Raw genomic sequence first — 26,287 nt, 5'->3', positions numbered from 1 at the left:
ATTAAATGATATAATGTCTTGTCTCATCTAAAATATTTCCTTGTGGAATCTGAACTCATGGCAAAAATACAAAATGTATCCTCCCTTCCTCCACCCCCCAAATTTTATAAGCAAAGTGTAGTCCATAGAGGTTATATTCTTTACTTATTGGAATGTTTCTCAGGTTAAATTTATTATAATATTCTTATTTGGTTACCGATATCACAACAATTGAGGAACAGAAAATCAAAAGCAAGGTCAAGTGGCTACCATAGTCAAGTGTGTAAGTTAGGAAAGCCTAAATTACTGTAACAAAGATACTTGCAAAATTCAGGGGCCTAAAGAATAGAGGAATTTCTTATGTAACAATCACAGTTGCATGTTCCAGATTTGGTGGAAAGCTTTTTTCTACATATCATTTGGCTATAACTATAATACTAAGAAAGAAGGAGGAAATGGGAAAATTAAAAGTCTCCATTCCAACAAACACCCCTAGTACAAATGGCTATTAGGAAAGGAAGAAACAGAACTTTCAGAAACAAAAATATTAGTCAATGAATGAGCAAATACGTCTTTGTCAGGTCTGTGATTTGATTTTACTCTACTTACAAGCTTAGATGCTAACCTGTTATTGCTTCATAGATTCTGACACAAAACACAGGACTCCTAAGTCAGAGACAAATGATTTCATTACTCATAGCACAGTAAGCAGTATGAATGTCATATTTGCATCTGTTCCCCTTGTCTTCTAAGCCCATAGGGGTGACACTATATGGCCCAGATAGCTGCTATTCACACAGTGGGTTTGTATTATACCAGGGGAATATTGAACATTGAGAATCAATTCTTTTATTGCAAGAAGTAAGCAAGTCAGCTCTGTGTTTTCAAGGGAGACATTATTTCATCCCTCAGGGTTGCTGGCTACAAAAACAACCCTGAGAAATGTCCCTCATTAACAATGGTCAGGGCCTTGCATTCTTAGCATACTCAGGAAAAGATATATAAGCATTAAAGACCCATGGAGAAATTGTTCCTTCCAACTCAGTAGCTTCTGAAGATATTTGTGTATATAGCATGATAAACGAATTAATGTTCCAAAGCTACGGGAATTAAATTTAGCATGAATTAGATTCTTCATGTTCTTTACTTAAAGTTTCAAACACTCTCTCTGCCAACACACACTTTTAAAAATAATTATTAGTTTATGATCCACCTTTGGAGGGTTTGTAGGGCCATTTGCAAAACAGAGAAAGGATAGATGGATGAATTAGGCAGAGCACTATTCATTGAAAATGAATTTATAGTATTTTGTTTCCTTATAACCTGTTCTGGGTTGATGAGTGAGCAAAGGGTTTTGTTTCAAAATATCACTTTTGGGATAAAATATCTTGAAGTGGGTTAGTTCTATTGATTTATGCCTTTGGGATAATTATTGAATAATAAGAATAGTTGGCTATGATTAGCTTCAATAAGTAGGAGGAATACTGAAGAAGGAGAAAGAACTGGATTCAGCTAAGGTACATATCCCTTTCACCACTCACCTACCTGCCTCCTTCATTGTAAACCACGATTTATTCTATTTTGGTATCTGACATATTGTGGAATCCTGTTTAAAGCAAGTGAGTGAGTATTGGCAGCTCTGTGTGTCTGCCACTTGGTGATTTTGGGACTTTTGGCAATTCAATCTCGGTTAATATTTGGGTCGTAAAGATTTTCTGGAATCAAGTGAGGTATGAATGTGAAAGTCCTTTCTAAACTATAAAGCATTATACAAATATTTAATTACCAAGAATTGTGAGTACTTAAGCTTTTCTCTATTAAAGGAGATTGAAGAATATATTCTCTCTCAATGCTGAGCGCATAATGTAGCTCCTAATCTGAACATTTGGATTATATTTTACTTGCTTTTAGAAAGTTCAATTAAAAAGATAACTTATTTAAAAAGTTACAGTTTTGATCAATTGGGGGCTCTGTGTATATGGCTGAATAAATTCAAAATCCTTTATTCAGTACTAATCTAAAATGGTGGATTCAGTAAAATTGTGTTTGTACTTTTATTGTTATTTTCTATTACTGGAAACAATAGTGGTACTCTTGGAAAATATGGAAATAGGTGGTTAAAGGGGACACTGTTTAGTTTTATATGGTAAAGAATACTTGAAATAGGATATAAAAGAAGAGAAGGGTGGAAATTTATGTGTATGTATGTATGTACAAGTGTTAAACCCGTTATTCTCCTTTAGCTTCCTGAAAATGTTATCATTAATTGCTATGAAAAGGAAAAGAAAGAGATGATATAACTCACTTATCTTTTTTTTTAATAGAGTAGGATTATTTCCTTCTGTTGATTGATTTATTGACAGCAGCTTCCAAATAATAATTCTTATCTTTTTAGTATCTACTGTATGTTTAATTAACCACTCCAGTGGCTGGTTTGCAATGATGGAAATTGCCAGGGAATCATAAAATATCCAAGCTGGAAATGACATTAAGGATGCTATAGTAATAGCAGAAGAGAAAAGCAATGTCCTTAGAATTTAAATATGTTCTTGAGGGTCACCCATCTGTGTGGTGGTCTAGAATCTTAAACTCATTCCTCTTTTTCTACTTGTAGCCATACTCAAACTATTTTGTATTATCTTAAGAGTTGTGAAAGTACTTTAAAGCAATAACATCTCATTCTCTTTTTAGGTAGTTGTTACTAGCAAAAGTGGAGAGATCTTGTATCGTATTTCACCGTGGGCGAAGTATGTGGCTCGTGAAGGTGATAATGTGAATTATGATTGGATACACTGGGATCCAGAACACTCATATAAAGTGAGAACAACAAATCTTTAAATAAATGCCTGTTCCAATATTTCTAGGAAAATTAATTTTTACTTTTATAACTTTTATAATAATGTTTAACACCTCTCTTCACCTCTAGTTTAGTATTTTACATCATAGCATTCCTCTTATGCTATACATACATCACAGTCCATTTTGTGTAGCCATTAAAAGATAGAAGTGAGTTTTTGTTTTATCCTATGCTTCTGAGGTTAAGGGAAAAAAAGAATACTAAGTCACTACTTAATTTTTGATCTGTAAGGGATACTTTTTTTTTTTAACTTGAATTTCTGATTTATTAAAGACTCTTCAGTGATGTAATGTGTCTCAATGTCATGGGTTAGAAGCAGGATCAATATCCTTAGGAACAAGAAATAGGGAAGACTATATCATGAATGTATTAATTAGGGTAATTTTTACTGCTGTATCGTTTACAAGTGGTTATATGCATCTTTGAATTCATTTTTCTGTCCATTAAGTTTTTGGAGTTTGTTGATAAATGCTTTGCATTTTATAATTATGTACATATTCCTTGGCTCTTATATTTTCTCTAAAGCTTAGGCTCAAGAAAAATCTTCACCCAGTGATATGGCACAAACCATTACATGATTCCGCTTTTAAAATAGGTCCATTAATAATATCATAAAAAGGATTTTTTTTCCAAAAGAAAATTTAGTGAATGTAGCCAGTGTCTTTTATAAGTGAGAACAGTTCCAAGTGTTTGTCCAAATTTATCGACCGTTTGATTTAACACGCGTGATCAGTTAGTGCCATACCTGAATTACTGGTTTAATTTTACATGCAATTTTATATTCTGTAGTTTAAGCATTCCAGACCAAAAAAGCCAAGAAGTCTGAGAATTTATGAATCCCATGTGGGAATTTCTTCCCATGAAGGAAAAGTAGCTTCTTATAAACATTTTACATGCAATGTACTACCAAGAATCAAAGACCTTGGTAAGTAATAACTGTGATTTTTATTCAGATAAAATTTTAATGAGTCTGTTCTCTTATTAGAAAAGCTAATTACAACTGTCTCTTTTTTGTGTTAAGAGATTAAATATGTAATAGAAATGCATTTTATTTTAGTCTTCTCAAATTGCTCTGTAATAGTGATAGCATAGAAAAGAGAAATGGAATAAGATAGAGCATAAGAATTGAAGATATTATTCCAATTTCAATTTTAAGTAATATGAACTGATGGCTTCCAAAATTATAGATAAATATGTAAGCATAATTACTTTTCTACAGGAGAAAACCTTTATCAATTTAAGTGGTCATTTATCATAGCCTGTTCATTTTATTTGTTAGGGAAAAAAATCTTGTATTTGTAAGGTACCTGGAACTCATTTATGTCAGAGTCATTTCATATAGCCCCTGTCTGGATGACTTAGTTAACAACCATTTATGGAACATCTTATGTGTGAGACACATTGTGCTAGATATTCTTTTATTGGACTGTAATGACACAGACCCTGTCTGCATGGGAACAACCAAGAGAGTGAATTATATACTGCTGAATGATTGATTGAGTTTGCTCCAAATCTAATATTTTAAATTTTATAGGTAGTGTTTTTTTTTAAATACTTTTTTATTCATATTATGGGGGTACAGATATTGATAGGGTTACATATCTTCCCCCCCCCCCAGCTTCTAGTGTGTCCAGCCTCCAGGTGGTGTTCACCAAACCCATTCCAAGGGCATGGAAACTGCCTAAGTGCCCGTCAGTTCATGAGTGGATAACTAAAATGTGGTATATGCTCACAATGGAATATTACTCAATCCTAAGAAATGACAGTGAGCTAGCACCGTTTATGCTATCCTGGATTGAGTTTAAGCCCATATTACAAAGTGAGACGACACAAAATCTGGAAAATGGGCTACAGATCTACTCGCCATCAAATTGGTACTGACTGACTAAAATTTTATAGGTAGTGCTTTCTTTTTTTTTTTTCTTTTTTTTTTTCTTTTTTTTTTTTGAGACAGAGTCTCGCTTTGTTGCCCTGGCTAGAGTGAGTGCCATGGCATCAGCCTAGCTCACAGCAACCTCAATCTCCTGGGCTCAAGCAATCCTGCTGCCTCAGCCTCCCAAGTAGCTGGGACTACAGGCATGCGCCACCATGCCCGGCTAATTTTTTTTTTTTGTGTGTATATATATATGTTAGTTGGCCAATTAATTTCTTTCTATTTATAGTAGAGATGGGGTCTTGCTCTTGCTCAGGCTGGTTTCGAACTCCTGACCTCGAGCAATCCGCCCACCTCAGCCTCCCAGAGTGCTAGGATTACAGGCGTGAGCCACCACGCCTGGCTTAGGTAGTGCTTTTTAATTATTTTACAAATAATTTTATAGCATATTTAGCACCTGCTCCAATGTATAGGCAGGACAGAAAAGTATATTTAATTATACTGCTCCTGCTATGGAGTCCAAATTGTGGTTAGGGGAAAGGTCTGCAAGTCATGGTTATAGTTTTCAGTGATGTATGGATTCTGTGATGGTGAAGTCATGTTCCTGAAATTGGAATTAATTAAATGTATGTATAACTTAATATTAATATATTTAATAGATATTATGTTAAAATTGTTATATTTGAGGTGTTATTTCATATTATAGATAAATTATTTATGACTCAATTCTTGCAGAAAGTTCAGCAGCAGAAGGATTTGCTTATTCATCCTTGTATCTGAATTACCTAGCCCAGTATTTGGAACATAAATAAATCCAGGAATGATTAATGCCATAACAATTAATAATAAAACTATAAATTGGTGCTTGATCATAAGATAATATTACAGAAATAAAATTTAAACTCTATATTTTGTTATAAGATATATAATAATTGATTTATATTATCTGAGCAGAAGTTTATATTCATATTTCTCTCAGGCTTGATAGCTAATTTTTTTTTACAATAAAGTAACCCATAGTAACTTTTTAGTAGATTATGAAATCATGGGGAATTTTATTTTCTTCTCTAAATGTATAAATTTCTAGCTCTGATTGTGAATTTGTAATTGTTCCAGTATTGGTGATATACTGAAATATGTACATGAGAAACTACAAGATATCAACCAAGAAGAATTAAATTAGTTGCCACTTAGTTGTTTGCAAGTGTTTATAAGTATAGCTATATATTTAAATGAAACTGGCATTGAATATGAATTTATATAAACCTTAAAAAAATTGGGAAGCTTATGTGAATTGTACTCTGGGGATAGAATAAGAATATTTTCTATATATGTTACAGAATTGTAACCTTCAAAGTAATCAAATCATATTCATATTTGAAAATTTTATAAAATTATACTTTGAAGAAGAAAAACCTGATTTTCTTAGCTTTTTTGATTTCCTTAGAAACCAAAAGTTTATTTTTTATTGATTATTTGCTTATATTAAAAATATGTTTGTAAATATTTTAAAATATTATACATTTTTAAAACACAATACCCACCCTTTTGAGTCACTTCATTTGCTATTAGAGCAAAATACATTGGGATAGAGAAAGGAATGTGGGGTGTGTGTGTGTGTGTCTGTGAGTGTGTACATGCATGCACATGTGCATCTTTGGAGTAAATTTATAGGTGCAAAAAACAGTGGAAAGCCGGGCATGGTGGCTCACGCCTGTAATCCTAGCACTTTGGGAGGCTGAGGCAGGCGGATTGCTCAAGGTCAGGAGTTCAAAACCAGCCTGAGCGAGACCCCGTCTCTACCAAAAATAGAAATAAATTAATTGACCAACTAAAAATATATATACAAAAAAAAAATTAGCCGGGCATGGTGGCACATGCCTGTAGTCCCAGCTACTCGGGAGGCTGAGGCAGTAGGATCGCTGAGCCCCGGAGACTGAGGTTGCTGTGAGCCAGACTGACGCCATGGCACTCACTCTAGCCTGGGCAACAGAGTGAGACTCTGTCTCAAAAAAAGAAAAAAAACAGTGGAAAGTAGAAGCATTAATAATGACTTTATAAAAGCTACCTTGTGGAAAAAATAGCTTTGGTAATATTTCTTATGCTATATGATAAAAATAACTGAAATATATTTGAAAAGGCAAAATAAAAAAGTATATATCATGCAGTTACTTTTATTTAGCTTTCATAATCTTGAATATGAATGTTATAAGTGCAACTGAAGTTTAGCATATATGGATTGACATCTTTAATATCCTAAAACCAAATTAAGAATAAATTTGCATATCATCTATTGCTTATTAAAATGAAGACATTTCAAATAGCTAGAATATAACTAAGAAATTAACTGTCCAATTTTGTGTTAGAAGGTCGGACAAGCAAAAAATGTTAAAGTAGTAGAATTTTCAAGATGATCAGAGATTACAGATAGTATGTAAAATTTATTGTCTTTAGAGCAAGATGCATTTTTTTCAATATTTTTTTTAAGATGTGGCTTTAAATTTCTATTTGACCTTTGCTTTATACAGGATACAATTGCATTCAGTTGATGGCAATCATGGAGCATGCTTACTATGCCAGTTTTGGTTATCAAATCACAAGCTTCTTTGCAGCTTCAAGGTAAAATGAAAGACTCATCATCTCTATTTTTATTTTGAGCAAAAAATTTTAAAAATGAATTTTTATATTTTTTATAATACTTTGTATCCTATTTTAGGGTTTACAGAGTTACTAATAATAGAATCTGAACATTATCTTTTACTATGGTCATAGACTGTCTTCCTATCTAGCCCTAGAGGCCAACCCTGCTTTAATGTTGCTTTTCATGGAATGATTTCTGATAAAAAATGTCCAGTTACCTGCTAATATTGTCACAAGTTTGGAGGCCCAAACTTCAGTCAGAAAATCATGTCTTGTGGAAGCCATTATTTTAAGAGCTCACCTCTTTTTTTGGATAGAGATTGACATGTAGGAAGCTCATTGAAGAGGTCCTTATTAGGACATATACTACCCACAGAAGTACTGCCCTTCCTCTCAGGCTGAAATCCAAGGAATGTGGCTCTCTGGGCAGAGATACCAAAGAGTCCTGTGCAAGTGAAGAGGTATAATTGAACAAGTCCAACATTGCTCTGTGTCATAGAGTTTACAATGATCATACATATTGAGATTTCTACCTGTAATAAAAGCTAAGAAGAAAATGACAGGGTACTATAATAGCATATAATGAGAAGTCTGACAAGTTTGTAATAGATCTGGACTGATGTTGGAACTGAGACTTAAAACATGATTAAGAGTTAACTGGGAGAAGAGTTGAAGTGGGCTTGGGTAGACAATATTCTAGACAGAAAAAAAGGATGCCGATTCATTTGTCTTTTTCTCTTTATAGTAGTTCTCCATGAATAACTTATGTATATTTACTGTCTCTACTCTTGGTCTTTCTTGAATTAATTCTGAGTAGACTATCTGCCTCTTCACTGAAATTGCTTTTGTCAAGGATATTAATGACCTTCACATTGTTAAATACAATGGTCATTTTCTTAGATGACTTGAGTTGTCAGCACCATTTGGCACAATTGGTTAACTTCTTTTTTTATTCCTTATCTTGTAGAATATTATAACCTCCTATTGTTCTTCCCACTTCACTTGTTGTATCTTCTTTATTTTCTTTGCTCTTTTCTTTTTATCATTATGACCATTAAATATTGGGCTTCTCAGTGCTCAGCCTTTGGTCCCACTGTTTTATCTATCTATATGAAGTACAGTGGGGTGGGGGTGGCTCATAAAATCTCATCCGTTCTTATAGCTTATGTAAGAATGCCATAAGCCTATTTTCTCTTTTTCAAATGCTCCAAGCTCATTCCTGCACTAGTGTCCTGCACTTGCTATTTTTTTCTACTGGAAATAAGCTCTACATGCCAACTTCCAAATTTAAGTCTCCTTCATGGACGTCTCTTGTGAACTCTAGACAGTGTCTGACACTGGGATATCTAATACATATCTCAAACTTGATATGTCTAAAATTAAATTTCTGATCTTATCTTTCAATGTCTTCCTCCTGCCATCTTCTGCAATTCAATAAATGGTGTTTTCATCTTCCAGTTGTTCAAGATAAAAACCTTGGTATTATACTGGACTCTTCACCTTCTGTTCTTCCCTATATTCTAGCTATTAAAAAAACCTAGCCATACATAAGTTCAAAATATATGCCAATCTGGCTGCTTTAGCTACCCTCAGTGCTACCACCCTGGTTCACATTGCTGTTAGCTTTTACCTGGATTATTTGCATAGTTTGCTAACTGGTCACTCTGTTTTCTCTGGTCCTCCTTCCCCTTCTTTAAACTTCTCTCCCTCAATTCACATGTCTTATTATCTGCACATTGGCTAGAGTAATCATTTTAATCTGAAAGTCACATTATGTCACTCTCTTGCTCAGAACCCTCAAATGATTCCTTAATTCTTTCAGAATGAAAGCCAAAGACCTTACATTGGTCCACTAGGTGCCATTGATGTGAGTCTTGACTGACTCTTTGGGCTCATTTTTTTTTCTCTCTTGATAATTCCACTCTGGCCACAGTACCCTATTTGCTTTTCTTCAGATTCTCCTAGCTCATTCCTGCACCAGTGCCCTGCACCTGCTATTTCTTTCTATTGGAAAATTCTTACCCTTAGATATGCTCATACTTTGTTCCTTACTTTTTCTTCCTCAAATATTGCTTTCTCCATAAAATATTCACTGATAACACTACTTAACAAAGCAAACCTGCCATTCCCATTGAGGGAATGAAGAGGCTTTTCTTCATTTTTCTGTAGAAAATTTATTACTATCTGATATTCCACATATTTTGTTTATTATTTATTGTCTCCCAACTACAATGTAAATTCCATGAAGACAGAGATGTTTATTCACTCCTGTATTTCTAGAGTATAGAAAAATTTATGGCATGCAGTAGATAACTCAGTATTTGGCAAACAAACAAAGGAATAAGTGAGTGAATGAATGAAACTTTGGGGATGTTCATTTGTTGAACATGCTGTTCAATGAGTGGAAAAAAGGCTAGGTGGTTGGGATAAGGAGAGGAGGGGGCAGAGTATCATAAGATAATCTAATGTTATCGGAAGGAGCCATATTAGGCAGTACAGTAAGGACATGATATGGGGAGTGGTCTTCATCTTGGGAACAATAGGAGCACAACCATGATTTTAAATTGAGGATGACATTGTCACATTTGCACTTTTCATAGATAGCTCTTTCTGCTCAATGGATTGGGCTGTCAGAAGACTTACTATATACCAAGCCACTATACTGTAAACCCCTGCTCTCAAAGAACATGTAATCTAGTAAAGAAGAGAGATACTAAATAATTAATGACAAGGGCAATTATTTATTTAAAGGGCAAAGTTGATACTATGGAAGACTATAATGTCAAAATTGTATATTGGTTAAGAAAGGGCTTCCTACGGGAGTGATTATTTTTCATGCAAACTAGGAGACTGCCTTTAACATGAGCACAGGTGCATAACCATCTTTTCTGCTTGGGTGGTGACAGACCTGGCACATTCATTTTGCCCCCTGGTACCTGAGGGCATTTGAGTTTGGTAGTAAGTGCAGTGGGGATGCGTCAGTCAAGGCACCATGGATGTTGAAAGAAATACTCAAGGAGTCTCTCACCCCTAAATGTACACACTCAAAGGGATGGGCAGACATGTGAGCAGCTGTGACCCTGGCTAGCTAGGCTTGGAGGTAGAAATCAAAAGCTCTGAAGACAGAGAAGCATAGTTTTACTATTTCACTCTCAAATTTAAATTTTGGTTGGGATATAAATATACATTTAATAGCCTGATTTAAATTATTTTTTTATTTAATGATTTTAAATTTGCTTAATAACAAATATTAAACAACTATGAGCTGTATGTAAGTACTATATCATACTGGATTTGAGTATTTAAATATCTAGTACTCTGCTGGTAACACAATTGATGCACAGTTGCCTATTTGCTTTAAATATGATGTTATCTTGTTCTTTACCTTTAGCCGTTATGGAACGCCTGAAGAGCTCAAAGAGTTGGTTGATACAGCTCATTCAATGGGTATCATAGTCCTCTTAGATGTGGTACACAGCCATGCTTCAAAAAATTCAGAAGATGGATTGAATATGTTTGATGGGACAGATTCCTGTTATTTTCATTCTGGATCTAAAGGGACTCATGATCTTTGGGATAGTAGACTGTTTGCCTACTCCAGGTAAGTAATATAATATGGAATTTTTTTTTTTTGTTTGAAATTAATGTGAAGGAATTTCACCAAATTCATTGTATGTGTACTCTCTCACTGGTATTTAATGTTGTTAATTTGATTTTCTTTCATTGTATGAGCAATTTTACCTTGTTTTTTATAGCACAAGTGTGTTGCATTAAATTTCAGTTTTACAAATTTTATGCCATTTGAAATACATTGGTTATATTGTCATTTAAAAGTTTAAATGTGAATAATTTTTTAATATCAAAAAGACCACTTTATCAAGTTGATCTAACCATAGCAAATCTCCTTTTAATATAGAAATACACACTGTCTAAAGTAAGCAATTTTTAAAAATCATAATTCATATTTTGATATCTTAATATTACCATATTTTTTGTTTTAGTTAAATTATTAACTTAGAACTATAATAACAACTAACATTTTTGGTATATAATATGTGTCAGGTATGGTGTTTTAGATATATTAGGTACACATTTCATCTCATTTACATTAACTTTACTTACACATGGTAAGTACTATTGTTATGCTCATCTTACAGATAAGTAAACTAAGGCTTAGTGTTGAGACAGCTTGTTGAAATTGAACACATCTATGACCTCCTCTGCAATCTAAGTAGAAAGGTGTTCTACGTGATTAAATCTAAATAGCACAATATGGCAAAAATTAAAAAGGAAAATTCAAAATACCATTAATCCATTATTTCTCATAAGTGAGAATATAATGAAAATATGGTGTGAGGCATATTAAAAGTAGCAAAGTATCAAGTAATATATAATTTTTTATAATAAATATTCTTGAAAAGATTTAATTTTATTTTGGATGTTGTATTATACATGAACATACACGTACTCAGAAAATAGTGTAGAAAAATGCTTCAGCAAATATTTTTGTAAAATGAAAAATTCTCATTTTTCAAAATAAATTATATGATTTTTATATAGAAGAAATTATTTTGCTTCACTCTTTCCTTAATATCATAAATTATTTTATATTTCATAGCCATATAGGAAGGACTCATGCCAGATGAAGCAGCATAAAGGTTGAGAAAAGACACTAGAGAATGGCAGGTTTCTAGGCCTAACTTCATTCTGGTACAAATTATTTAATAATTCTTATTCTTAGGTTTTTCATTGTAAGAGGAGACAATTTTGAGGCTAATATAATTCCTTCCATGAAATCATTTTATATTTATGTCAGTTTTTTGAACATTGCTTTTTATGCTATAGCACATACAAAGGACTAAACTTGTATTAATTCCTTGATATAGCCCCACTAATTACATTATTGAGTAAATCTTATAATAGTAGAATATGCAGAAGAAATACAATTAATTGAACTCTCTGGTTCATATTTGGATAAATGGAGGTTGATTCTACTCTGTAGAACTGTGCCTTGCAAAGGACATATATTGAATGGTTAGATTTTTATGTTTTAAAACTATTTTTCTGTAGAGCTATACTTAAAAAGAAATATATTAATTGGGTAGATTTTTATGTTATAAAATAATTCTTTATTTTATTAAAAGATTTATCACAGTGTATTTTTCTGTACCATGAGCTCTCAAAGTGCACTTAAACTTAGCTAATTTTCTAAAGAAAAGGAATTATACATATTGTTTTCAAAAACATTTCTTTTACAGAAATTGAAACAAACGTAACATTGTTATTTAAAACTTGATTTCTTTTTTTATTGAATTAGCTATTAATGTTTCTCAGGTATATAATTTTGGTAAATAATGTGTATTTTGTTTTAGCTTATTATTATGTAATATTATTTTTAGGACCATTTATTTTGTTTTTACTGTATCACATAGGCTTAGTCCTCTGTAAATATACTTTTATGAAAATATGTTTCCATTATTCTACATGTTGTTCTATTTGGCCAATATCTAGATTTGCCAATTTTATAGAATTAGTATTTCCCTTCCCTTTCCTTTCTCCTTTCTTTTCCTTTCCCTTTCCCTCTCTCCCTCCCTCTCTTCTTTCTTTCTTTCCTTTTTTCTTTTCTGAGTCAGGATGTCACTGTGTTGCCCAGGCTGGTCTCAAACTCCTGTCCTCAGCCTCTTGGGTAGCTGGGATTACAAATGAGCCACCATGGCTGGCTAGAATTAGTATTTTTCATATAGGTTTATACTATTGGTTCTGACAACGTTCAACAATATAGATAAAATCCTACAAGGCAGTTGTGAATTGTGCTGCAGTAAACATTCAATTGTAGAGTCCTTTTGGCTAAATGACTTCTTTTCCTTTGGGTAGATACCCAATAGTGGAATTGCTAGATCAAATGGTAGATCTACTTTTAGTTCTTTGAGAAATCCCCATACTGTTTTCCATAGAGGTTGTACTAATTTACAGTCCCACCAACAGTGTATAAGCGTTCCTTTCTCTCTGCATCCATGCCAGCATCTATTAAAAGTGCCCATCAGTTCATGAGTAGATAATAAAATGTGATATATTTATACTGTGGAGTACTACTCAGCTATAAAAAATGAATTAGTACCTTTTGCAACAATTTGGATGGAACTGGAGACCATTCTCTTATGTGAAGTATTGTAAGACTGGAAAAACAAGGACCATATGTATTCACTATTAAATTGAAACTAACGAATGAGCACACAAGTACACAGAGGGAAGTAAAACTCAGTGGAAAGAAACTAGGGGGAGGGAGGAACAGCAGAGGGGTGAAACCAACCTAAGGGGTATATGAACATTATTTGGGTAATGGGCACACCTATAGCCAGGACTGAAACATTACAAAAATTATTCATATAACCTAAAACATTTCTACCCCTTAATATTCTGAAATAATAAAAAAAATTCTACAAAGCCAGTGTATATAACCAAATTTAAAGAAATTCTTTAATAATTAGGTTTTTCAATATATAAAACAGTAAAGTTTCTATAACTCTTTGAATTATTATCTCAGTACTTCTGTGTAACTTATTAGAAACTTTATTGATAAAATTTATATTAGCCTGCTAAAATTTACCAGGCTTTTTCTTTTACAGTTACCTCCTTTTATTCTTACTACTTACTGCATATGTAATTTAATATTGTTTTGGTGTAACACTAAAGCCATTTTTATAATCTTAGCATTCATAATTAAAACCCCACTCTACTCTTTAGGTTATCTATTGCTCCTTAACAAATCAGCTTACAATTTAGTGACTTAAGACAATAACAGTAGTTTGTTTTGTTACCAAATTTGCGATTTGGACATAGCTCTGTGGAAATGGCTCTTCTTTTCTTAATGTTGTGTCTGCTGGGGTGGGTCTAGCAGGATGTGGAGCATCTGTTTTCTGGATGGTTCACTTACATGACTGACAGTGCTGGCTGTCAGCTAGGCGCTCACTCATGGCTGTGGTTTAGAGGGTTCCTCACCTTGTAGTCCATTACACAGATGGCTTTCTCATAAGAGTGGAAGTCCCAAAAGATAGGAGATGCAGACTGCCATTTCATATGATCTGGATTTGCAAACTGGGACAGTTCATTTCTGTTGTAAACTATTGGTCTAACAGTCACAGATTCAGGGGACAGAGCTTGTGGATCCTACCTTTCAAAGGGTGAAGCATTAAAGAATTTTGGTGGGAGGTGGGTAAAGAGGAGATGGCTAATGGGTACAAGAATATAGTTAGATAGAATGAATAAGATCTAGTAGTTGGTAACACAATAGGGTGACTATAGTTAACAACAATTTCTTGTATATTTTAAAATAACTAAGAGTGGAATTGGAATGTTCCTAATGCAAAGAAGATGACAATTGCTTGAGGTGATGGATACCCTATTTACCTTGACTTAATCATTATATATTATATGTCTGTATCAAAACATCACATATATGACTTTAATGTATATAACTATTATGTATTAATAAAAATTTAAAATATAAATTAAAAACAAATTCCTATATCTAACAAGTTTTGACCACACACAATGAATATGCTTGCTATTTTACAAATTCAAAAGAGAATATCTTGGTCATATTTCTGTTGTAGAGAGTTATGTCTGATATAGGCAATTTAAAAAGAAATACTTCTCATTATAAAATAATTCCATTATAGTTATAAAATATGAAAAGACATACAAAATCCAAATAAAAATTCTTCTTCCTCTTTTTTTTTTTTTTTTTTTTGAGACTAAGTCTCACTCTGTTGCCCAGGCTAGAGTGAGTGCTGTGGCATCAGCCTAGCTCATAGCAACCTCAAATTCTTGGGTTCAAACAATCCTTCTGCCTCAGCCTCCCAAGTAGCTGGGACCACAGGCATTTGCCATGATGCCTGGCTAATTTTTCTATATATATTTTTAGTTGTCCAGCTAATTTCTTTCTATTTTTTTTTTTAGTACAGATGGGGTCTTGCTCTTGCTCAGGCTGGTCTCAAACTCCTGAGCTCAAATGATCCACCCGCCTCTGCCTCCCAGAGTGCTAGGATTATAGGCGTGAGCCACCACACCCAACCAAAAATTATTCTTTATAAACATAAATATCATGCTTTTATTTAGCTGTATGAGAGTACATTTAATTAGTATTCTTTACATGAATATAAGTGTGTAAAAACCCAATCCTTCACTTTACCCTCTTCATGTGATAGCTAATCTGCCTGTAATTTTGAATTTATTTCTTATCCAGATGAAATCAGAAGCTACAATTTATATTTCATATTTTAAATATAAATTCTTTTATACCCCTTATTTTTGTTAATATTATAATTCATTGACAAATAGGCATTAAAATGGTACATGGTTTGCTTAAGGCCTAAGCCTCTTCTTGAAAACTTTTGGAATAATTTTTGAAATTATTATATTTACTGTTTGAAAAATCTGACCTTATAGAATTGCTTCTGCCGAGATATGCTGCTGATGTTCATTTTCATCCTATCTATATGTCACAACCTGTCACCATTTATAATCTCTGATTCAAGTGCCATCATCAAAGTTATCAGAATTAAATCTCTCACTCTGAGTAATGCCAGAGATCCTGACTGTGCTATTTCATTACCTGCTATGAATAAATTTCCAATCAGGAGCTGCCCATGTTTTAATTTTCTGTCTACTCGGCTGAACTGCCTTCTAACTTTGCTAAATTACTAATGACAGTTTATAACAGAGATTGGGTTGTCCTTTCTTTAGTTGGTAAAGAGAACTTTCTGACAATTCTGTCACCCATAAGTTTCAGGAGTTTCTAGAGTGAGCAATAATGGATATAATTTAATAGTCAGCTTTAAATTCTGTTTGAATATTCCTCTGGCACTATATAAATGCACTTGATAGAACAACAAGACAAGTGCAGATTTGCTGAGCTTAATTAACTATTTTTTAACTATTATTAAATATTTAAATGAGTATCTACTTTTTGTTGAATATTTCTTTCATAAATAAGATATTGAATCTCAAAGGAAATATCATAGTAAAGCTAACTCTCATTTTTTATCCTTAAATTTTATTTGGACATAAAATTAGTATAATCATATTCCATCAGTATGGACCCATAATGTGATAATCATTACTTTAAAACATGTTCTACTCTTACCTTGAGTTACTAAAGTTCCTTTTAGAAACAAAGGTGAATCCAATTTGATTTTTTTAAGTTCATAACTGTGTGGAATAAAATACCCTTTAGTACAGACACTATAATATTTGAGGTTTCTTAACCGTGTCAGGCCTTTCCCACAAGTTAGAATGTGGAAGGAAATTTATGGGATCTTCCCTGCTCAGAGTGGATTTTTGCATCTTAAGTAGTTAGGCTGGCCGGGCGCTGTGGCTCACGCCTGTAATCCTAGCTCTTGGGAGGCCGAGGCGGGCGGATTGCTCAAGGTCAGGAGTTCAAAACCAGCCTGAGCAAGAGCGAGACCCCGTCTCTACTATAAATAGAAAGAAATTAATTGGCCAACTGATATATATATAAAAAATTAGCCGGGCATGGTGGTGCATGCCTGTAGTCCCAGCTACCCGGGAGGCTGAGGCAGAAGGATCACTCGAGCCCAGGAGTTTGAGGTTGCTGTGAGCTAAGCTGACGCCACGGCACTCACTCTAGCCTAGGCAAGAAAGCGAGACTCTGTCTCAAAAAAAAAAAAAAAAAAAAAAAAAAAAAGTAGTTAGGCTATGTTATCTTACAATATGGTTTTTCTATGGTAAATTACATTGATTGATTTTGAATGTTAAGACAATATTGCATACCTGAAGTAGGCTATCATGAGCATAGAAGCAAGAATACTAAACAAAATTTTAGCATATTTATATATATTACTTCATGACCAAATCAGGCTTTAATGATAAATCTTAATTTAAGAATTATAATGCATTGACCTTAGTTAATGAGTGTATGACACCATCATGATTAGCAAGGTATTTAAAAACTAGGCAAACATTCATGAATGAAAACCTCTAAAATTATTTTTAAGAAACCTTTAAAATTGGCCGGGCGCGGTAGCTCATGACTGTAATCCTAGCACTCTGGGAGGCCGAGGTGGTGGATCGCTCAAGGTCAGGAGTTCAAAACCAGCCTGAGCAAGAGCAAGACCCCCGTCTCTACATAAATAGAAAGAAATTTATTGGTGAACTAATATTTATAGAAAAAATTAGCCAGGCATGGTGGTGTGTGCCTGTAGTCCCAGCTACTCGGGAAGCTGAGGCAGGAGGATTGCTTGAGCCCAGGAGTTTGAGGTTGCTGTGAGTTGGGCTGATGCCACGGCACTCACTCTACCCTATGCAACAAAGCGAGACTCTGTCTCAAAAAAAAAAAAAAAAAAAGAAACCTTTAAAATCATAAGCTACTTTGTGTTTTTGTCATTGGGTGAAATAATTGCTCTTTTTACTATAGTAAAAATGGCCAAAATAACAGAGAAAATAGCATGCAAAAAGTAAATGTGTACAACTACTTTTGAAAACACGTTTGTATTGTCTGGTAAAGTTAGAGATGCATATATATTAGGATACATTTCTAGATATATGCTTGGGAAACTCATAAGCATATGTTTATCAGAAATTTTCAAAAAACAAAATTAAAAAATCACTTCTTTCAGAGTACATAGTCTCTCTCTTATCTGTGGTTTTGCTTCATTGTTTTAGTTGCCCTCAGTCAATTGCTGTCCAAAAATATTACATGCAAAATTCCAGAAATACACAATTCATAAGTGCTAAATTAGTTTTCAACCATAGCCTAATGCTATGTCACAGTGCCTACATCAGTCACCTAACTTCATCTCATCATGTAGGCATTTTATCATTTCATATCATCACAAGAAGAAGAAGGGTGAGTACAATACAATAAGATATTTTGAAAGAGAAAGAGATCACATTTCCATAACTTTTATTGCAGTATATTGTTATAATTGTTCTATTTTATTATTGTTGTTAGTGTCTTACTGTGCCTAATTTATAGATTAAATTTTATCATAGGTATGTATGTATAGGAAAAAACAGCATATATAGGGTTTGGTAATAGCTGCAGTTTCAGGCATCCACTGTGGTTCTTGGAATGTACCCCCGAGGAACACGGGGAAGTACTGTATTTGTTTTTAATTTCTTTGGACAAGTTTCAAAACATTGAATTTTTTTAAAGTTGATGTAGTACGGCATCATTTTAGACACTTAACAACCTGTCCCATTTTCTTTATAAAAAGCAAATTATAGATGATTAAAAGATAATTTTGGACATAGTTTTAGCAAACTATTCTAGAGGTAGACCATAAAAACCAAACAGTAACTTATAGCCTGTTCTTTATTAAGAATATTAGAACCCCACAGTAAGATCGTTAATGGCTTTAGAGAATATTGAATGCCCCATAAAATGTCTTCATGTTTTCTTTCCTAATAGTATTTTTTTCTTTTCCTTTCAGTATTTCTTCCTTGTTTAAACCAAAACCTTATTTCAGCCTGATTTAGGACAGCAGTTTCTACTATTTCAAAGAAGGTAGAGTTAGCTTTAAAATTCAGACAGACTAATTCTCTTTTGTAAAAGAGATTAAGAGAGTTGCTATATCAATCTAATCTGTCTGGATTTGGGTTTGAATAGTAGAAATATAACTTCTCTCACTGGGTTTATGAGATTATTCAGTCTAGCAGAAAGGTTTCTATTGATGCAGAATGCAGCACGGGGGTGAGGCTTTACCGTCTTTGTATAAACTTTGTTCCTGTTATTATCTAGCTCATTTATTCCCCACAAGTATAAAATTTAGGTGCACAGGGATATTGTGAAAGCATCTTGAGTATTTAGGTCTTACTCACCTATAACGTTCACCTTCTCAAATACAAATTCACTCTAAAGTAGGGCAGTTCTATTGAGTAATTTACCTTAAATTTGAAAATGCTGCCCATTGCCCTAAAAGCAGCTTCTTTCTCTTAAGACAATGGTAGGTACATGCTTGTGAAAATGGTCTTATGGTCCCTATTCAAGTGATTTATCTGTTTAACTCTGGGAATTACGTGGGGTCTAAAATAATAATAGAATCTGGGCCTTGTTTATGACCTTTTTAAAGAAGCAGGTAAATAGTGAAAAAAATCAATTTTTCTGTTTTTCTCAGTGTATAACAAAATAACTTGTTTAAGCATATCTATTTTCTACAGTACGGACTAGCAGTTTTGAAGTTATGAAGAGATATTTCATGGTTTTCTGGCTGAATTATTTCTTTAGTGTTATGCTGTGGATAAATAACCCATGTTATATTGAGCTAGTTATGTTCAGAAAATATAGGCATTTTAAAAAGGACACATTTATAAGTATATAATATCATTCATTTTGAGGGCATTTTTCTTATTAACTTACATTAGCAATCAGGCATATTTTTTTCTAACTTCTGAATTCCTGGTCCACATTTTATAATGTTGAGTATCCCTATCGAGTTATATCTTGGATCTTCAGTCTTTCTTGTGTTTCTTTCACAACTTGTAAGAGAAGCTGCCAGCCTCAGGATTTATTTTATTGTCTCCTTCCAGGTTAAAATATCTCCCGAAGATTAGACCTTTGCCTGTACGGCCTTTCAAAATTCTGTGTATTGGCAGCATCAGTAAAACTTGGGGCCCGTTATAGTTAATGTTTTCTCATAGTGCTTTAGGAAACAAGACAGCATGATAGCCAACTTTTCTGAGCCTGTAGCTTTGTTCTTAGCACTGTGTTAAGGATCACAAAGGAGGACAACTAGCTGGCCTGGTGGGTTCACTTGGTCTTTGTGTGGTGTTGATAATCATGATGATGATTACAGTCATACCTTTATTCATTCAAGTTTGAGGCATTATTCGGTGTTTTACTTCTCAGATCCACCTGTTATAAAATAACTCAACCAATTCCCCCCATTCCCTATTGCCTATTCCTCCACTCTCCTTCACTAATTTTTCTCACATTGTCCTTACCACCATGTAATATTCTAAATACATACTTGTTCATTTTTTAAAATTTAAGTGATATATTTGTTGTTTATATATTAAATATGAAAGTAAAGTTAATAATTTATTATTTCTTATAGAATATATTGCATTTGAAGTAAAATATCTCTCTCTGGATTTCTCTTTTTATGATAAACTTTTCACCATCGTGGTTGCCATGGAGGTGACACTGAAAATTGATTTGGTAGGGATTTCTGTTCTTTAGACCTGAATTCAGTGAAGAAAGCCACACAAGATATTTCCATCCAAAATAATAACAATAAAAATAAAAATGATAATACACACCATATAGAGTTAAGATATTAAAGATATAATATAAAGTAGGTGGTTTTGGAATTAGATGACCTTGACATCTCTGGTCTTGAATGAAGTGGCATACATTTAAGATTTGGTTTTATGTATGAAAGCTCATAATGATAATATTATTTATGAGCCACAGGACAGTAGTTCAGACTATAAAATAACATAATTGAACATGTGTGACAAACTAGAATGTAAAATATTACGGAAAGTTTGGAGTTTTACCTTCAGATATCTATTGAGGGATGAAAGTGGGACTCCCAAACCAGGCAGATAACTGAGGGAAGCAGGCCAGGTAATGCCTATTGGCAACCTGGAGCAAACAGGCTCTGTGTGAGGTGGCTGCCACTCACAAACTCCAGCCAGTTGTTTCCACATGAGAATGTGGACCCAGGTAGCCATATCTTCCAGGAGTCCACATGTTGTATAAAGTCTCCCCATTTTTAAATGTCACACAATTAATTAAAAATTTGAAATCATTCTGCAGACCAAAGTAACATATATGTGGTCTTGATATAAATCCTGGGCCACTAGGGCTATCTCTGCATCTAAAATGTGCCTTGTGGGTTGTAAGATATAAGATTCTACCAAACTTCCAAAGGAAATTAAGTAGTAAGTCAAATTTGATATGCACGATACTTTTATAGCTTAAACACAATATTACAACTCAATTTCCTTTATATTAGCAATGGGAAATTTATAAACCTAAACTATTAGTATATTATCACTTAGCAGAATTACGATTTAAGTCATAGATGAATAAACAATAATTTAAGTAAGCATATTGATGAATTCTAAATAGTTAAAATTCATTAACCTTTTGTTTCATTTAACTAATACTTTGCATCTAAGTTGTGATTTCTTTTCTAAAATATAAATATAGATACTAACCTTGTAGGCAGTATAGAGAATAGGTATGGCCTTGAGCTCTTGGGATCAGCCTGAGTAAAAATACTAGTTCACCATTTATTAGCATGTAACCATAGCCAGATTAGTTAATCTTTCTAAGTTTAATTTCTCCCTCTGTAAAATAAGGTCATAATTTGCCTACTTCACATGACTATGAAGATTCAGTGACACACTTATCCAGGTGTCTAACTTACAGTCGTGATAATGCTCATATTCGCCATCATCATAATATCAATATCATAATTATGTTCTGAGCAGACTTAATAGCCAGCCTAGTGCTCTGAAACATAACTAGAGACATGAAAGCCAGTCATAACATTTTTTGTTTTCATGAGCCAAAACATGTTCCATATGGCTGTGGCTCTTTGTTCATTGTAGTCTCACACTAGTTTTTAAAAGCTCATCAAGCTATTTTTGGTAGAAGCACAAAATTAGGAATGGTTGTATAAATGACCGGCTGTGATCAACATCTAACAATATTGAGAAGTCACAGCTAGAAGCAATGATAGAAAGAGAAAAGCCATTAAGGTTAGAAACCAAAACTGAAAGCACTGCATTGTAAGGCCACTTAGGTGCAGCAGCAAACACTTTCACACACTGTAATTGTCCCTCTGGGCATCATTAGACTGCAGTATGGTATAATCATTGATCATAATGAACCTGAGTCATTAAAAAAACTTCAAGTCATGTTCAAAAATTTCTTTTTAAGACACCAGGAAAAAGTAAAATGTAATTTCAAAGTATTTCTATTAAAAATATTAAATTTTTAAATGTTGTTTTAAGAATTAAGTTAAAGTTATCTGTCAACCTTGTTTTAATGAGGGATTACTTCGTTCCCTTCCAATGTGGAGTAAGTAAACCATCCCTGTACTTACTATGTTTTAAATTTTCAAGTGCCAGGCATTTTATTAATCAGTTACTGAATTAACTACCCTGCTTACCTTGCATTTTAAATCCAGGAACATCTTATATATTTCTTAAGATCCTATTTTATGGTGCTTTGTTCTGAGCAGATTTTTATTTCAGAACATTTACTCTAAATTAATTTTTTTAATCTTTCCCAATAATGAAGTTAAGTGACACATTATTTTCCCTGTAATCACTAAGCTATTTTCTGTAAGATGACCTGGTTTAACTCAGGCAAAAAAGGGCTATTTAGTTGTCACAGCCTCCCATTCCTTCTGCTTTGTGTGGCCCCCAATGTGGCAATGGTTACAAAGCAAGAGAGCACATCTTTGTGCTCGTTGTGCTGATGCCTCATTGGGTGCAGCATTTGCCTCTGATGTTTTTCTGTTTTGTCAAAGTGTTATTGATGGTTTGCCTTATGATAAGCTAGCATGGGTTGGGTAGGCCTCTAGTTTGTCTTCCTAGCTTCTGCCATGAGCTCATCTAATTGTTTGTGTGATTACATAGAAAGATTATCAGAAATAGTGGATCTCTCTCTTTCCTACTTTTATTCTGGAAGCAAACCTTACAAGAGAATCCAGCTTAGTGATAAAATGCAGTGCACTCAGAAACAGGGGATAAATAGAACAAACACTGTTAGCTCATAGAGGTGGTGAGAGATGCACCTGGTGCTGCTATCCTTGCTGGCCACTTGGTTTAGGAGACAGTTCTGCTGCCAGGCTGCTGGTTGTGGGTCAGAGGGAAGAATGGGAAATTATAGGTCAGGCGTGCATGAAATAAGTATGTGAAATAGAGACCCAACGGTCCTATGCTCCACATAGAGCAGCGCTGTCCAAAACAAATAAAATGAAAGCCAAGTGTGTAATTTAAAATATTTTAGTGGCCACATGAAAAACACAAAATGAAACAGGTAAAATACATTTTAATATTTTATACTTAACTGTATATATCCAAAGTATTATTTCAACATGTAATCAATAGAAAAACAATATAAAACTAAGTTACAAAGAAGATATTTTACATTTTTGGGTAGTAAATCTGGTATATACTTGGCACTTAGAGCACATCTCAATTCTGGTGTTAAATTTTCATCACAAATACTTAATATATATTTAAAGTTCTTAAATTTACAGTGGAAAAGTAGATTCACATACCCAAGTTGTTCCAAACATGTTTAAGTTTTGCAGTAATGGAACTAAATGTTTGTTTTTAAATTTAAATTTACATCAATATAAAATACAATTAAGAATCCATGGCCGGGCGCGGTGGCTCACGCCTGTAATCCTAGCACTCTGGGAGGCCGAGGCGGGCGGATTGCTCAAGGTAAGGAGTTCAAAACCTGCCTGAGCGAGACCCCGTCTCTACCATAAAAATAGAAAGAAATTAATTGGCCAACTAATATATATATATATATATAAAAATCAGCCGAGCATGGTGGCGAATGCCTGTAGTCCCAGCTACTCGGGAGGCTGAGGCAGGAGGATCGCTTGAGCCCAGGAGTTTGAGGTTGCTGTGAGCTAGGCTGACGCCACGGCACTCACTCTAGCCTGGGCAACAAAAGCGAGACTCTGTCTCAAAAAAAAAAAAAAAAAAAAAAGAATCCAGTTCTGCAGTTTCCCTAGCCTTATTTCCAGGGCTCAATAGCCCTATGTGGATTATATTGAATGATGCATTGAATGACACAGATATAACAAGTAGACTGAATGCTGATGCTATTATGGCTTTGTAATTCATTAGATTGGGTTAAGTCTACATCAATTTATTGAGTTAGTTGGTTGAAATGGCATTTTGTTTTTCAATAAAAGTTCTTAGAATAATTCCTGGCATACAATAAGAATTAGTATTGTTTCTTATAACTGTTATTGTTTGTCCTAAAGTCAAACTTCCTTGTTGAGCTCAAATTTATGTATCACAAACTTTAAACACACATTCATTTAGTCCTTACAATTCCTCTTTATTTTACTTCCAAATTAATTTTCAATTTCAGGTTCTTTTTCCTACTCCTCACTCTGTGTTAAATGCTGTTATTATCCACCTCCATTCTCTGCTCTCTTATATGTTAAAGTGTTTTTTATTATACCGGTTCTTCGATTGCATTATTATTTTATTAGGTTTACTTTTCTCTCTCTCTTTTTTATTGCAGAATATTACAGGGGTACAAATACTTCCATCACATAAATGCCTTTGCACCACCCAAGTAACAATTACAAGTGTGCCCATCCCCCAGACAGCATGCACCATACCCATTAGCTGTGAATTTACCCATCCACTCCTCCCCCCACCCACCTGCCTGATCCCTGACGAATGCTACTTCCATATGTGCACATAAGTGTTGATCAATTAGTACCAATTTAATGGTGAGTACATGTGGTGTTTGTTTTTCTATTCTCATAATGCTTCACCAAGAAGAATGGGCTCCAGCTCCAACTAGGATAATTATAAGAGATATTAGTTCCCCATTTTTTATGGCTGAGTAGTACTCCATGATCTATATATCTATATCTATATATACACCACATTTTATTAATTCACTTATGTATTGATGGACACTTGGGTTGTTTCCACATCTTTGCCATTGTGAATTGTGCTGCTATGAACAGTCGAGTGCAGATGTCTTATTTATAGAATGTCTTTTTTTTCCTTTGGCTAAATACCCAGTGGTGGGATTGCTAGATCAAATGATAGTTCTACTTTTAGTTCTTTGAAGTATTTTCATACTACTTTCCATAGAGGGTGTATTAGTTTGCAGTCCCACCAGCAGTCTATGAGTGTTCTATCTCTCTGCATCCATGCCAATATTTATTGTTTTGGAACTTTTTGATGAAAGCTATTCTCACTGGAGTTAAGTGATATTTCATTGCAGTTTTTTTTTTTTTTTTTTTTATTTTGAGATAGAGTCTCACTTGGTTGCCCAGGCTAGAGTGAGTGCCGTGGCATCAGCCTAGCTCACAGCAACCTCAAACTCCTGGGCTCAAGCAATCCTCCTGCCTCAGCCTCCCAAGTAGCTGGGACTACAGGCATGCCTGGCTAATTTTTTCTATATGTATATTAGTTGGCCAATTAATTTCTTTCTATTTATAGTAGAGACAGGGTCTCGCTCTTGCTCAGGCTGGTTTCAAATTCCTGACCTTGAGCAATCCGCCCTCCTTGGCCTTCCAGAGTGCTAGGATTACAGGCGTGAGTCACCGCACCGGGCCTTCATTGTAGTTTTGATTTCCATTTACCTCATGATTAGAGATGTTGAACATTGTTTCATGTTTGTTGGCTACTAGTCTATCTTTTGAAAAGTTTCTATTCATGTTCTTTGCCAACTTTTTAATGGGGTTGTTTGATTTTTTTTCTTGCTGATTTGCCTGGATTCTTTATGATTCTAGTTATCAACCCTTTATTGGATGTATAGTATGCAAACATTTTCTCCTATTTATAGGTTGTCTGTTCACTCTAATGATTATTTCCTGGGCTATGTAGAAACTTTTTAATTGATCAGGTCCCATTTATTTATTTTTGTTGTTGCTGTGATTGCTTTTGGGATCTTCCTCAAATTCTTTGCCTAGGCTAATGTTGATTTGCCAATCCATGAGCATGGTATGTTTTTTCATGTGTTTATGTCCTCTGCTATTTCCTCCCTCAGTGTTTCATAGTTTTCTCTGTAGAGGTCTTTCACCTCCTTAGTTAAACATACTTACGTTTCTTCTCTACCACAAGCAAGAATATAAGTTTAAGCAGGGCAAAGACCATGTTTGTCTTATTCCCTTCTGTATCCCTTAGCACTGGAATGGTGCTTGACCCATTTAAACCCAGATTTGTTGAATGAATAAATAAATGAA

General features: G+C 34.0%; 1 protein-coding gene across 4 annotated transcripts in view; it reads left to right on the top strand.

Annotated features, from left to right (window-relative positions):
* The window catches only part of GBE1 (1,4-alpha-glucan branching enzyme 1), a 280,122-nt gene that overhangs the window by 131,783 nt on the left and 122,052 nt on the right, over positions 1 to 26,287 (top strand). For all 4 annotated transcript variants that reach the window (XM_076000886.1, XM_076000895.1, XM_076000892.1 and 1 more), the window contains 4 exons: positions 2,671 to 2,796; positions 3,626 to 3,761; positions 7,238 to 7,328; positions 10,741 to 10,950. In XM_076000886.1, coding sequence (XP_075857001.1) covers positions 2,671 to 2,796; positions 3,626 to 3,761; positions 7,238 to 7,328; positions 10,741 to 10,950 — 563 coding nt within the window. The remainder of the gene's footprint in view (positions 1 to 2,670; positions 2,797 to 3,625; positions 3,762 to 7,237; positions 7,329 to 10,740; positions 10,951 to 26,287) is intronic.

The sequence above is a fragment of the Microcebus murinus genome, chromosome 1, assembly GCF_040939455.1.
Source record: "Microcebus murinus isolate Inina chromosome 1, M.murinus_Inina_mat1.0, whole genome shotgun sequence".
Lineage (NCBI taxonomy): Eukaryota > Metazoa > Chordata > Mammalia > Primates > Cheirogaleidae > Microcebus > Microcebus murinus.
The sequence above is the reverse complement of the archived record's forward strand: the minus strand, read 5'-3'. Positions and strand labels throughout refer to the sequence as shown.